The sequence below is a fragment of the Danio rerio genome, chromosome 17 (assembly GCF_049306965.1).
Source record: "Danio rerio strain Tuebingen ecotype United States chromosome 17, GRCz12tu, whole genome shotgun sequence".
In the NCBI taxonomy this organism is placed as follows: Eukaryota; Metazoa; Chordata; class Actinopteri; order Cypriniformes; family Danionidae; genus Danio; species Danio rerio.
The window spans coordinates 59,420,001-59,435,857 of record NC_133192.1 but is presented as its reverse complement, the minus strand read 5'-3'; the positions used below and the strand labels follow the sequence as shown (position 1 = coordinate 59,435,857).

Sequence of the window (15,857 nt, the reverse complement as noted above, 5' to 3'; positions counted from 1 at the left end):
TTCGTTGAAATGAACTGTTCGAACGAACCGATTGACCAAACGGATCCGGGTTTTCCAGCGTTGAGGACGTGGTCGACTCTCCCAAATCTCTGATTTGATGCGCATGCGTACAACGAGATCAGCTCAGTGTTGAATTTATCTACTAAATGATAACTATATTTCTTAGTTAGGCGTATACAACTAATGTATTTAAAAAATAAAAATAAAACAAAGCCCAAAAGACATCACAGGACATCACAGTTTGAGAAAATAAACTAAAGAAATTCTCTCTCTCACATACACAAATTCTGTACAGCATTTTAAAATCAGCCCAACATCAGCGTGACAGTGTGCCTTTTATTTATAAATGTGCATCAGTGTCTGATACGGGTGTATAAAGCATTAAACACATTAAGAGCGTGTCCCAAAACGAGATCAAACCGTTACAGATGATAGAACAGAGTCAAATATAAAAATTCTGATATAATACACACACACACACACACACACACACACACACACACACACACACACACACACACACACACACACACACACACACACACACCTTTGGTTGCAACTGCTTAAAACATGCAAATATGAGAGGAAGGCTGAGAAACCACCGCTCGCGCTGCATTTCCCTGTGCAACAGAGCAGATCAGCACGATGCACTCGGTGTGGTTTCACTATATTTGGCAACATGGAGTACACTAGAATACTATCAACACACATCAAAAACAAATTCAGTAGTTCTGACATGTGTACGACCAACAAACACACTCTGATATGATGTGAAAGGACTGTAAACCCTTCAGTCAACATGTGGACAAACATCCAGACACCCTTACCGCATAAGAAGAGCACACAGAGAGTGCTGGGCTTCACATTCACACATGATGAAGGAGATATAACACCCCGGACTGAACATTAGACCTGCCTACAGAGGAAGAGAACATTAAAACACTGTCCAGTCGTCATGAACACTGATATACTGACCAGCACTTCAGCAATAACGAGCATTCTGTCATCACTCAACAGAGCTTCAGTTTCTCTGTCAACACAAAAGAAGATATTTTGAAGAATGCTGAAAACCTGTAACCATTGACCTCCACAGAGTTTGTTATTCCGCCTATGGGAGTCAGCATTCTTCACAATATCTTCTTTTGTGTTTAACAGAAGGAACACATATAGGATTGAAACCGCTTGAGTGCGAGTAAACGGTGATTGAGTCTCCATTTTAGGGTGAACTATCCCTTTACTACTGTCGTGCTTTAAAGAAGGTGAGTGTGGAGCATATGGAGAGAGCAGCACACATTCATCTGCAGGGATTGAATCATCATTAATCTGCTATTTATCAATGTTGTTCCCAGATCTAATGTCAGTACCGCACACACACACACACACACACACACACACACACACACACACACACACACACACACACACAGCACTATGAAGCATTAGGGCTCTGGCTGGCCTTCAGCAGCTTCAGTCTGATGATGACTCGGACACAGGTCATCCTTCAGTCGTCATGGTGATTCTGCAGTCCAGCATCCGCTCTGAGCTTCTCGATGGCCTTCCAGAGCCGCTGGTTCTCCTGCAGCTGATCACTGACCTGAGATCAGATGGAGAACTGCTTTCACAAACACTTCATACACATGAAAGCAATGAGCACTGAACTACAAACACTCGCATCACTGTAACTGTGCTAAGCTTCCCTGGACTTGAGAACACTTTTAGTGCAGTATTATTATTACTATTACTATTATTATTACAATTATTATTACTATTATTATTACAATTATTATTATTACAATTATTATTATTACAATTATTATTATTACAATTATTATTATGATTATTATTACAATTATTATTATTATTACAATTATTATTATTATAATTATTATTATTACAATTATTATTATTACTATTATTATAACTATTATTAATTACTATTATTATTATTATTATTACAATTGTTATTATTATTATTATTACAATTACAATTATTATTATTAGTATTATTATTATTACAATTACTATTATTATTACAATTCTTCTTCTTCTTCTTCTTCTTATTATTATTATTATTATTATTGTTATTTTTAATATTATTACTATTATTATCATTATTAATATTATTATTACTACAATTATTATTATTATTATTATTATCACAATTAATATTATTATTATTACAATTGTTATTATTATTATTGTTATTATTATTACAATTATTATTATTATTATTACTATTGTTATAACTATTATTAATTACTACTATTATTATTATTATTAAAATTGTTATTATTATTATTATTATTATTATTATTATTATTATTATTATTATTATTATTATTAATATTGCCCCTCAATCTGCAGCCACTACTTTATATGTGCTTTTGGGTGTATGGCCATACACGATACATGCGCTATATAAACACACAAATCACACTAAATTATATTCACTGCAAGGGCCATTGTGACCAATCAGAGGGGGCAAGGTCTCTGAAAGGCGGGGTTTAGAGAGAATGCATCCTTGAACCATGCGATACTACAAAGGTAAGGAGCTGACACCACGAACGCATTGTTGACCTTGACTTTGGTGGATGTAAGCCTGCTGTGGGAGACTAAACATTAAAACTGGCCGAACACAGAGACTCTACAGTCTGAGCGCCACATTTCTGACTGAGATGATGATGAAGGTCTCTGATAGTGTGACTGACCTGCTTCTGTAACAGCTGGATCTGGCCCTCCTGCCGCTCCACTGTTTCTCTGAGCTGAAACACACACAGCACATGCAAATGGAAACAGTGTGTACCGTACTGCTCAGTGAAAACGAGCCCGAGATGCCATGTTATCCTTTACAGGGCTCTTATTAAAATACTCAGCAGAAACACACTGGAGTGGTTCATTATGACTTCATAAAACAAACAAATATGATAATCACCGTCAGTGAAGTGACCGTATACAGCGCTCAGCACACTGAGTACAGCCCATTATGAAGATGAACATGCTCCTCTATTTCTCAGTGAATATAGGCCGTGTGTTTCAGTGTATTAAACAAAACAGATTTATTAAACAGATTTATTTATTATTAAATATTTAGTCATCAAACATATTGGGAATTTGACAGATAATACAATTAAACTCAAAATATTGCACAGTTTTGTTCCATGTTTTCTGTTTCTCTTGACTTTTCCTTTTATAAATGTGTATTTACTATTGTTCTATACCATGTAAATGTGCCTGTACTAGTGTTTGGAGCATTATCACGAGATGTTTTGTTAGATGAGCTCCAGATTTGGCTTCAGTGTTGACTAATCTCGTATATATGCACGAATATAATACTGTAGAGTTTCCTATCAAACATATGCATTGTTACTTTCCTGTGTTGCGTGATTATTATTTTCCTCTCTCTCTCTCCCGCTTTCATCCCTACAGTGGCTCTAATTGGCTACCGCTGCCCAGCTGTTTGCCGTGATGTCACCACACGGTCTCCAATCCAGCCGCTGCCACCGTGGCATAACAGTGGTGCCAGGATGCTGCTCGCGAGGTCCTGAATTTCTGTGTTGTGTGTCAGTGAAACTGCTATCTGTTATTTGTCTGTTCTCCACCTGAGGTTTAGGAGTGGGGCAGGTGGGCACGTGTTGTGACAGTGGGCTTTGAATATCACTTTAGTTAGACACACTAGGTAAGTGGCGTGCTCCACCCGCTGTACTTTTGTTTTTCTCATATATTAGAGTAGGTTAGGTTGTGCGTAACAGACCGGAAGGTTTTCTGGTCAATAGCTGCTATATTTTTCTTTTGGATAGTTAGGTTGGAGATTGGGCCAGAGTGTTTAGTTTTATTTATTTCTATTGTTCAGACGCCGCCCGCGTCTCATCTCTCCAACTCTCCCATCTATCAGTTCAGACATCTCGCATTCATTATCTGTAATTTTCACTATACTCTTGTAAATATTTATTGCTCTTGCTATATACCTATTTTTGTACTTAATATTATCACTATCTTTGTAAATAAACTCAATTTAACTCTGCTTATTGCAACCCAGGCTCATTCTGAAAACGTAGTCCCGTGGACGTTTCTGGAGATCGCGAAATATGTCCCGGGAGGTACGTATGGCTGCATTTCATTTTTTAAGCGAACGCTACGGGGTGACGCCGTTCCCTTTCGCACTTGCCGGCTGACCGCATTACCTCCATGTGAAGGGGTTTCCCGCAGCAATCAGTTTGTCCGGTCAGCTCATCGTGTGCGTCGGCGGGCTTCAGATGCAGAGAGGAGTTGACAAAGGCGTCCGGGTTTGAGTCCGGGGAAGAGCGGTTCCAGAAACCAGGTAAGACAAAAACAGAATCCAAAAAATAAAGCGAACGTGTTCATAACAGGGTGAGAACACGGTGAAATCCGGAAAAAAACAGACATGGGCTTTTCTTTTCTAGACGGCTTTTCTAAATTGTTGCCCGGGGTTTAGGGAAGTGAGCGGGCGGGCGGGTCAATCGGTAAAACTGGTTGGGTTCAGGGCAGGAGGAGGGTGGGTCAGCTGATTGGCCGGTCGCGCAGTCAATCATTCGGTCAGTCAGACAGCGGCCTCTGGTGGGTTGACGCGAGAACAGCGCGGGTGCGAACGGCACTCGCGAGAGACGTTCAAGATATGAAAAAGCGCACACAGCGGCCTCTCGCGGATTCACGAAAACAAAAACTGCACAAATACAAACCTCCCGGGACATATTTCACAGTCTCCAGAAACGTCCGCTGGACTACGTTTTCAGAATGAGCCTGGGTTGGTTTAGTTAGTCTTGGCATTTTGTCCCTCACTTGTTGATATAGTGTTTTTGCTTATGTGTTTCACCCAAAATTAACGTTGCTCTCCTTCCCCTTACTCACCATCTTCAATACTGTACATGCATTTAAAAGAGAGAGTCGTCGTGCACTTATATATGCTGAGCACTGTATGGTTCTTCCTCCATAAAGGGTTAATATGTTCAAATAAAAACACAATATATGTAATTTTGGTCTCTCTTTAACATCAGTGGCCTTAACTCAGGGGTGTCAAACTCAATTCCTGGAGGGCCGAAGCCCTGCACAGTTTAGTTCCACCCCTGCTCCAACACACTTACCTGTAGGTTTCACACAAGCCTGAAGGACTCAATTAGCTTGATCAGGTGTGTTTAACTAGGGTTGAATTAAACTGTGCAGAGCTGCGGCCCTCCAGGAACTGAGTTTGACACCTGTGCCTTAACTAGTATAATCTTACACTGAAATACCCTTACATTAATATAAAGTGAGACTGTTGTCTCTGATGGCACAGCTCCTGTTCAGAAAGGCACTGATGGCAGTGTGATCGTACCTGCTCCAGCTGGACACTGGCTCCACAGCAGCTCTGCTCGCCTCGGCTCGTCTCCACACCGTTCATCCGCTCGTAATCCACACATGCTGTCTTCTGCAGCACAGCACAAACACAGTCAGCTCAGCTCAGGTCACCTGTGAGCCGTTAGATTGAGTGTGTACAGGAGCGCACCATCATACTCTTCCCAGCGGCGGCTTTGAGCTGGTCCAGCTCCTCATAGGGCAGCGTGGCGCTCTCGGTGTAGGAGGACGTCAGCGGCTCCATGGACTCTCGGGAGTCATCCGGCATCGGGATGTACTCTGCATCCTGCAGCTCCTGCAGACACACAGCAGTGTATATATATATATTATATAGCATGCAGAAACACTTCACATATAGGCTTTAGTGCCTGCTTAGGCTTTTTAAACAACAATATCTTCATAATATACATATAATAACACATTGCCAACACAAAATACGCACCCACTATCCTTCAGCTTAGTCCCTGATATATTAGGAGTCAATAGAAAATACCAATACATTAAATAAATGATGCATAATAACACTTCAAGCTTGTTCTGATTGTTCGACACAAACTCTGCACATCTGAAATGAGCTTTAAGCAGAGCAGGAGGCGTCTGGCTGCATGAGGGACAGCAGATGATGGCGGATGTTCACCTTGCGCAGCCATGAAGGGCAGGAGCTCTCGTTGGTCTTGCTGTCCATGGAGAAGAGGGGCGTCTCCAGGCCTCGATCATCCATAACAGCCTCCACAGTTCCACCCAGCATCCCCTCACGCAGCTCAGAGTCTGTGGCCGAGGCCGTCTCCAGATCCACGGAGGAGGTCGAGCACTGACCTGCAGCCGTCACACAGCGTTACACACACACACACACACACACTACAGGCAACATACATAACACTATATACATCTGTATAAACTATAGTAAATCTTACCGCTCCCGATAGACAGTCCACTGCTGTTTGAGCGGATGGTTTTGGAGTTCAGCACTTTTTCTGTCAATGCACATAAACAACAGCAGCTAATAGCACGAGCTCATCAAGCTCCTTATTGAAGAGTAGAGACGCTAACATAGTGTTATTTGACTGCCACTGATGAGAGGAGTGTCCTGAAGCGCAGCGCTTACTGACCCATGATGAGGATTGTATGCCAGCCCCTGCAGGACAGATCCGGCACATGGTGTAAAGAGCCGAAGATGGGCCGCGGGAGAGCCGGACAGACCTCTGACCCGAAGCCTTTATCAGCCGGCATCCCGAGACGACCATTACCAGCGTTACCCCACGCAAAGATCTGATTATCTGAGAGACACACACAGCAGAGACATCACTGAACACACAGGTCATCCAGCAGACACACACACACACTACAGCTGTCTTCATCAGGTGGAGCTGCTGTTCAGAGATTTTGCTTTCTGTAATTAGGAGCATGTAAAGAGAGCCCAAGAGTGAATATCAGAACACAACTCTGCTCTCAATGCTGGATGATGATGATGATGATGCGTCTCCTTCAGTTTGACAGACACTCCTGCATTTGGTGCAGTCATTTGTGTGTGTGTGTGTCTCACCCTCAGTGGCGGCGATGGTGAACCCGTCTCCACACGACACCTTGGTGACGATCTTCCCTCCGAAGGGCCCGACGAGGATCTGGACGCCCTGGTGCTTCTTAAAGTCCTTCACTCCCAGCTGACCGAACTTATTACAGCCGAAGGTCATGAGTCTGCCACGCTCTGCGCACACACACACACACACACACACACACACACACACAATGAGCATCAGATGAGTGTAAGCACATTGGCGCAGTTACTCAAACACACCATCAATGGCAGCGGTGTGTGTCTTTCCCGGAGCGAGGAACTGGATCTTAAAGCGAGACAGCAGCTTGACCAGCGTCAGTGTGGTGGTGTACGGGATCCCCTGATAGCCCTGAGAACACACACACACACACACACACACACACACACAGAGAAGAGCGGCTCAATCGTGCAGCATTTCTCATTTGACTGACAAACTAAAGAAATGACAAGCAGAAATATAATTATTATACACATTATCATGTGTCCTGCTGTGAAACTGTAACATCTCATATATTTCCCAAGTGCTGGTCAGCAGAGAAAGGTCATTTTCCACAGTTTTTTTCTATTTTTCCTTCTGAAGAAAGTCTTATTTCTTTTAGTTTTAGTCTGGAGATAAGCTAAATATTTAACAACAAAAGGTTTTAAAAACAAAAACTACTGCGGTCAATATTATTAGCCCCCTTAGGGAATATATATATATATATCATTGGCTACAGAACAAACTGCTGTTGTCCAGTGACTTGCCTAATTACCCTAGTGAAGCCTTTACATGTCACTGTAAGCTGAACACTAGTGTCTTGAAGAATATCTAGTCTAATATGATGTGCTGTCATCATGGAGAAGAGAAATATGAGAGATATAAGAAATATGATGTGCTTATAAGTAGGTGTGTGGTGCATATGAAGAGGACTGTATGTTGCAAATATTTCATACAGATTACAGAAGCACTGAGCATTTGTTTTCTCGAGTATTTGTCTGGTTTAAGAGTGGAGATCTGCAGCTTCATGCTGATATATTCCTCATGTGTGTGTATTCTCTGAGATTTCAGTGTGTTGCTGAGCTCAGAGGAACATCATGAAGCTGCAGAAACTGTCATAAACACACGTCTGCACTGAAGCCCCTCCCCCAGAGAATCATCAGTGATCACTGATTGGCTCCTGTACTAGAAGGCGGGGCTTCCTTTACATTTCCCCTATTTAAAGCTGTACGGGTGACCCGTCTTGTGTGTTCTGTATCCTATAGTGAAACGCAGTGGTGAGCACGAGCTCGTGTTTGTGCGAGCTCATACTTCTCCAGGGTGGTTCTTGATTCCTGTGATGCCTTGATTCAGACCCAGTTTGTTGAACTCGTTGTTTCCGCAGGCTAAAACCTTCCCAGACTCTGTGAGGAAGAAGGTGCCGTCGCTGCCGCAATAAACAGAGTCGATGACGGCACCCTGAGGAACCTCCACCTACACACACACACACACACACACACACACACACACACACACACACACACACAGATACAATACACACAAGCATTACCTCAATAAAGCAACATTAACACAGATGGATGAGCAGCTAGGTTAGTTGAAGCACGACATTTTCAACTTTTACCAGCTCATCATGTACAACAATCAGCAGAAGATGATGAGAAATGCAGTTTCCCAAGCAGATTTGCATCTCACACTGACTGCACAACGCTAATTCACTGCAAACATGCTTCTCTTACTTAATTTATGTCCTGTTTCTAGTATAAATATCTAAAATATCTTATTTTATAATCAAGAAAGAAATTTAGTTTTGTTTTCAGCAATAATGCGTCAAAATGAAGTGAGTTTCTCCTTAAAACAAGCCAAATAATCTTATTTAAAGAGGAAACAAGGTTATTCTGCTCACGCTATTGTCAGAATATTGTGCTTGTTTAAAGGAAAAACTCAATTTTGACTCTTTTGATTTCTGAAAACAGGCCGATATTTCTTTCTTGTCTAGAAAATGCTTCTTGATTTAAAAATATTTAGAGATTTAGACTAGAAACAAGATACAAGCTTAAAGATCTGCTGAAGTGTCATAAAATCACACAATATGACAAACTGCAAGCTTTAAATGTTTATATATTCCACTTGCAAATGTAGTTTTTCAGCTCCCTAGCTTATAGATAACCTCCAGTAACACTTTAATTACCAATTCTCACTATAACTAGCTTATTACTTGTCTATTTTAAGACACTATCTGTTTATTAGTACTAATAAAGCACATATGCTGCATGATCTTATTCTACATCCCTAATCCAACACAATACCTAAACCCAACTACTGCCTTAATAAATATTAATAAGCATTTATTGAGACAAAAGGCATATCTAACGATATATTGATGGTGAAAACTGTTCATTGAAATGTAGTGTGACCAGATTGACAGTGATAGGAACAACTAAACACTTTAAAGGTGCAGTATGTTTGTTTGACACGCAGTGGCTGAGCTGGGTATTGCACGTCTGGTTCAGACAGGTTGCCAGATTGATGACATCAACATATCAGAGATTCAGCGTCTACATTTAATCCTGTTCAAGAGCTTTAATATGTGTTAATTAGATTATAAATGACTGTGCTGGAGTGCAGTGAGTGCTCTATTCTGAAAGGCTGTGTTTACATTCCTGTCCTGTTCATCTGCTGTAAACAGCCAAACTGCTCATCACTGCGTATCTCATCATGCAGTGTGTTGTTAGGACACAGGGTTACAATGTGACCTGCTCACCTAATGTTTACACTGGTAATGTTTATAGTATTTGCTTATTAATAACCTCATGTGGAACTCTGAATCTGAGTCTCATTTCAGAGTCTGCTACTGTCCACCAGAGGTCACATTTCGGTCACAGACGCACACCCTGAGAGCCTCCCTGACTGAATGAATGAATGAAATACACAGTTTTCCATCATCTGGCAACCCGGGGTGCTGAAATATAATTGGCTAAACTGGCATTGGGCGGGTTAAATGACCAAAACAAAGACAGACGCTCCGGCACGTAACACACAGCAGAATATCTGACTTCAGCATTGTGCTGCAGATACACATGAATGTTCACCGAGCATGATCTGAAATCTATCTGCACACATATTATGGTATTTATACGCTTCAGAAGAGTCACAAACTTACAGCACTATTATTTCAGACTTCAGCAGAGCTTTAAAATGTAAAATAACAATACCTGCATTGGAGAGGAGAAATCATCCTCACAGTCGAGACCGAGCCGCCCTGCGGAGGGAAGAGGCAGAGACTCTGGTCATGCAACAGTAAGTGTGTGGAGACTCTGATTATGTGACAGGAAGTGTTTGCAGGTCACATGTAGGCATGGGACGATAACCGGTTTCAAGGTTCACTGTGGTTTGGAAACATCATGCTTTTAAAAATGCTCCTATTTTCTGTTCTAGCATTGCGGTGGTCTATGTTTTATAAGTGTTTTGTAAGTTATTGTTAGTTATTATTATAGATGCTCACCGTGCTCTCCGCAGCCCCAGGCGTACAGCTCTCGGCTCTGTGTGAGTGCCAGCACATGGTTGTCTCCGCATGACACCTGACGCACGGCACGCTCCGTGAAGAACTCCAGCAGCACCGGCTCCAGCACCTCCATGCCCAGCTCGTTCTCCACACCCACACAGCCATAATAATCAGAGCCGAACATGTAGATCTGGTCCTCGTCTGGCGGAGAGCAGGCAGAAAAAACCCACAAGGCTGCATCTGAGATACTGTACTCTATAGAATTATTAGCCCTCCTGAATGATCAGCTCCCCTGTATATTTTCCCCAATTTCTGTTTAATAAAGGAAGATTTTCATTCAGCACATTTCTAATCATAATAGTTTTAATAACTCATTTATAATCACTGATTTATGTCATCTTTGCCATGATGACAGCGTTCATTGATCTGTTGTGGTGATTCTACAGTTGCTATGGTAACACAACAACTACTCCACAGTTGCTATGGTAACACAACAACTATAGTAATTGATCTGTTGTGGTGATTCCACAGTTGCCATAGTAACACAACAACTATAGTGATTGATCTGTTGTGGTGATTCTACAGTTGCTATGGTAACACAACAACTATAGAGATTGATCTGTTGTGATGATTCCACAGTTGCTATGGTAACAGAACAACTATAGAGATTGATCTGTTGTGATGATTCCACAGTTGCTATGGTAACACAACAACTATAGTAACTGATCTGTTGTGGTGATTCCACAGTTGCTATGGTAACACAACAACTATAGTGATTGATCTGTTGTGATAATTCCACAGTTGCTATGGTAACACAACAACTATAGTGATTGATCTGTTGTGGCGATTCCACAGTTGCTATGGTAACACAACTATGGTAATCTTAACAAATGACCCAATACTGTAGTTTTCAACAACTTTAGGGTATATATTACTACAATACACCAGCGTTTACTGTAGTAAGAGTGATGTAAACTACAGTATTTATCACAGTTCACTATAGCTGATACTACAGTATGCTGAGGCATTCATTAACAGAGACTTGTAAATACTACATTATATACAGTATAATACACTTTACTATGATTTACAGTAAGGTGACTACAGTATTTTTCACGTGGGCGGCTCCAGTGTCCTCCACTCACCGGTGACGCAGGCGGTGAAATCGGCTCCGCAGGACACCTGTCGGATGGCTTTACCCTGTAGACGCTCCACTCGCCGCGGCTGACGGTATGAGGCCTGGTCTCCATGACCCAGCTGACCCACCATCTTCGCTCCTCCCTGAACACTCTAGACACACACACACACACACACACACACACACACACATACATATCCATCAGCTTCTCCTGACACCACCAACAATACACTCTTCCCTTCCGTCTGTTAGTTCTATTATGTATTTTTAATCTTTTCATTATTTCGACATTATAATATTTTAGATTCATTTATTTTTTGTTAATCAATAAATTTTTAATTAATTAATAAATGAACGAAAACAACAAGTGTGGTCAAAATACTGAACAATATACCACCATGCCCATTATCAACACACACATCCTATTCCTTTGCAGATATGGCATTGCATATGTCTCTAAAAGTGCAAAAACACAAGTGTACGCATGCATATGTCAAATAACAGCATTAATAACATAACATTATCACCAATGAACAAATGTGTCCTGAATTAACTGACTACAACTGAGCTGTGGAGAAAGAGGAGGTGGTGGCGGTTTTCATATGTGGACAATAATAATCTTTCATATTTGAATCCTTTACTTTTTGTCATATTTAATACATTTGCATGTTGCTGCGCATCCCTGTGTGTGCAATAAGCAATGTGGATGTATGTATTTTTATCCTGCCTAACATTTACATGCTCTTTGAAATAACAATAAAGAATTGCACCTTAACAAACATTAACATGCCCAAGGGTGCACAAATAACACCTGCTCCTGCACCTGATGCCACGATGCACTGGGTGTATGATGCTTTTGCAACTATCACATGTTCCTGCTGTGATTATTTGCTGAAGCTTCATCATGATAAACAGTATTATTAAAATATTGACCTAGATTTCAAAAAACAGGTGTAGTAACCCAAAAATACTTGGTGTATTGCTTTATTAGCCGAAACAAACCAAGCTGAAATAAAACAAATGAGAGTTTCTCCAGAAGAAACAATATTAGAGGAAATACTGTGAACATTTCCTGCATCTGAGAAACAGCATGTGGGAAATATTTGAGAAAGAAGAAAATAAAGCACAGGAGGGCGGATCATTGTGTGTCTAATTGTAATGATGAGTTGTGCATGATCTTACGGCCCATGTGTAGAGCTCTTTCTCCACCGTGACCACAGCGAAGTGTGTTTCTCCAGCGCAGACGTGTTGAGCACTGCTGCCGCCCTTGAACATGTCCAGCTTCTGTGGAGTGAACTTCCCTCCGCCCCAGAAATACACCTCCCGCGAGCGCGTCGTCACCACCGCCACGGACGTCTCGGTCACTGTACTCAGCCTGACACAACACAGCAGCGTCACGTAAACACACACACACACACACACACACACACACACACACACACACACACACTACTGCTGTATATGAGACGCAAACCTACTTGGGTTTCCTGATGGCGGAGTTCAGCGCAGCCACCCGCTCCTCCAGCTCTCTACACACACACACACACACACACACACACACACACGCACACACAATTAATGTACAATAAACTATGGCTGTAGTGCAGGTTAAGTCTCAACAAAATTATTATAATACATTTTAAACTCTCAAAATAAAATGCAATTAAAATAAATGACACAAAAAAATTTGCTATTTATATTTCAAACTAAATTAATATACACAATAAAAATTGCCGTAAAATAATAAAACCTGTTTGACAAAAGAGTATTTAATTTAGAAAATTAAACATTAAATAAAAAAACACAAGTGAATAAAATAAATAAATAAACAATCACTTTGTTCAATATGAATGGGTAAATTAAAACAAAATAAAATAATGATAGAAATGCAAGTTATGGCCTCAGTGACTCACACTCTGACATGAGAGATGACGGGCTGCTCGAGAATCTGCTCCGCTGTAGGCCGTTTCTCAGGATCCTTCAACACACACACACACACACACACACACACACACACACACACACACACACACACACATATGTCATGATGACATTACAGTGACCTCAGCACAGGTCCTCAGAGGGCCTGTTTACCTGGTCCAGACACTCGTACACCAGTTTGATGAGCTCAGACGTGTAGACATCAGAGTTGATCTCCATGGTCCAGTTCCCCTGCACGATCTTCACACACAGGTTCAGGGGATTCTGGGAAACACCACCAACATTACCATCATCATTATCATCATCAGAATCATCATCATCATTACCACAATCATCACCACTATTACTCCCAATAAATATCATCGCCATTCCCACAATCATCACCATAATCATCATTACCATTACCATCCTCATTACCATCACCACCACCACCATTACCATCCTCATTACCATCACCACCAGCATCATTACCATCCTCATTACCATCACCACCACCATCATTACCATCCTCATTACCATCACCACCACCATCACCATTACCACAAACATCATCATCACCATCATCATTACCAGAATCATCATCATCCTCATCTCACCCTTATCATCATCCCCTCACCATCATTACAATCACAATCATAAACCTAAAAACTAACATCAGCATTAATGAAACAAACTGAGAGTACACTGATATGAACAGCAGATTTAAAAAATGAGATCAAAATAAAAACTACATAAAAAATGTAGAGCTATAATAACTTCATCAGTCTGCTGGTGTGTGTGTGTGTGTGTGTGTGTGTGTGTGTGTGTGTGTTTACCGTGGCATCGAATGTCCTGGTGAGGGTCAGCAGCTCAAACAGCACACAGCCCATGGCCCAGATGTCTGACTTGAAGTTGTATTTGACGCCCTGGCAGAGCTCTGGAGACATGTAGTACGGCGTGCCCACACACTGCAGACACACACACGCACACACGCACGCACATACACACACACACACACACACACACACACACACACACACACACACACACAATAAAGCGTTAAAAATCATTTTCCTTCAGCGTAGTCCCTTGTTCATCAGGGGTCGCCACAGCAGAATGAATCGCCAACTATTCCAGCATATGTTTTACGCAGCGCATGCCCTTCCAGCCACAACCCAGTACTGGGAAACACCCAAATACTCTCATTCTCACACACACTCATACACTACGGCCAGTGTAGTTGATCAGTTCCCCTATAGCGCATGTGTTTGGACTGTGGGGGAAACCGGAGCACCCGGAGGAAACCCACGCCAACACAGGGAGAACATGCAAACTCCACACAGAAACACCAACTGACCCAGCCGAGACTCGAACCAGAGACCTTCTTGCTGTGAGGCCACAGTGCTGACCACTGAGCCACTGTGCCGCCCATTTTACTAAATTCATATACTCAAATGGTTTAGGCGTGAACATCAGTGTGCTTGACATCTTCAGCCACGATGAGAACAACAACACATAACTCACCTCAGATTTTATTTGTGTGTCTGTGAAGTGCAATATTTAATAGCTCAGCAGCGGGTTATATTTAGCTTCTCTGTCGTCTACATTTTAACACTCAGCTTTTGAAGTGGTCACTTTGAAGCCGAACGCTCCTTCATTTATATCATCCTGACTGCATTTGACAGGAATTAAAATGGAGCTAAAAATATCCTGACCACAGCAATCAGTGAGACACAGCACACCATACACACACAGAATCTGACAACAAAGCCGTTTGATGAATGAAAATTATAGCTTAAAGTAAGAGCGGCACGGTGGCTTTGTATTTAGCACTGTGAAGGTCTCTGGTTTGAGTCTCGGCTGGGTCAGTTGGTGTTTCTATGTGGAGTTTGCATGTTCTCCCCGTGTTGGCGTAGGTTTCCTCTGGGTGCTCCGGTTTCCCCCACAGTCCAAACACATGCGCTATAGGGGATCTGATCAACTACACTGGCTGTAGTGTATGAGTGTGTGTGAGTGTGTGTTTGTGTGTGGGTGTTTCCCAGTGATGGGTTGCAGCTAGAAGGGCATTTGCTGTGTAAAACATATACTAGAATAGTTGGCGGTTCATTCCGCTGTGGCGACCCCTGAGGAATATGCGGCTAAGCCGAAGGAAAATGAATGAATGAACTGAAAGTAAGGTAACATTTTAGTTTAAACAGCAATTCTGAGCTTTACCTCGTGTCTTATTACCTGCCTATTATTAAGATATTGTCTGTTTATTGGTAGTAATATTATGCATGTTCTACATAATCTTATTCTACATCCATAACCTCCAATACTGAAACCCAACTACTGCTGTAATAACTGTAATAAGCAGCACATTAGGAGGTAATGGAGGCAAAAGTCATAGCTGGTGTATTAATAGAAAGAACTACAC

General features: G+C 41.6%; 1 protein-coding gene across 3 annotated transcripts in view; it reads right to left on the bottom strand.

The window, feature by feature from the left end:
* Window positions 1-15,857, bottom strand: part of nek9 (NIMA related kinase 9) — a 129,464-nt gene that overhangs the window by 108,142 nt on the left and 5,465 nt on the right. Inside the window, exons 7-24 of one of the 3 annotated variants that reach the window (XM_073927710.1) lie at window positions 14,278-14,409; window positions 13,616-13,726; window positions 13,435-13,499; window positions 13,000-13,050; window positions 12,704-12,896; window positions 11,529-11,673; window positions 10,384-10,584; window positions 10,094-10,140; window positions 8,193-8,354; window positions 7,145-7,253; window positions 6,893-7,054; window positions 6,459-6,626; window positions 6,264-6,323; window positions 5,987-6,165; window positions 5,501-5,644; window positions 5,330-5,422; window positions 2,709-2,762; window positions 317-1,594 (exon numbers count right to left, since the gene is read on the bottom strand). In XM_073927710.1, the coding sequence (XP_073783811.1) occupies window positions 1,502-1,594; window positions 2,709-2,762; window positions 5,330-5,422; window positions 5,501-5,644; window positions 5,987-6,165; window positions 6,264-6,323; window positions 6,459-6,626; window positions 6,893-7,054; window positions 7,145-7,253; window positions 8,193-8,354; window positions 10,094-10,140; window positions 10,384-10,584; window positions 11,529-11,673; window positions 12,704-12,896; window positions 13,000-13,050; window positions 13,435-13,499; window positions 13,616-13,726; window positions 14,278-14,409 (2,169 nt within the window). In that variant the 3' untranslated portion in view covers window positions 317-1,501. The other 2 variants (XR_012392974.1, XM_073927711.1) reach the window with 2 other exon arrangements.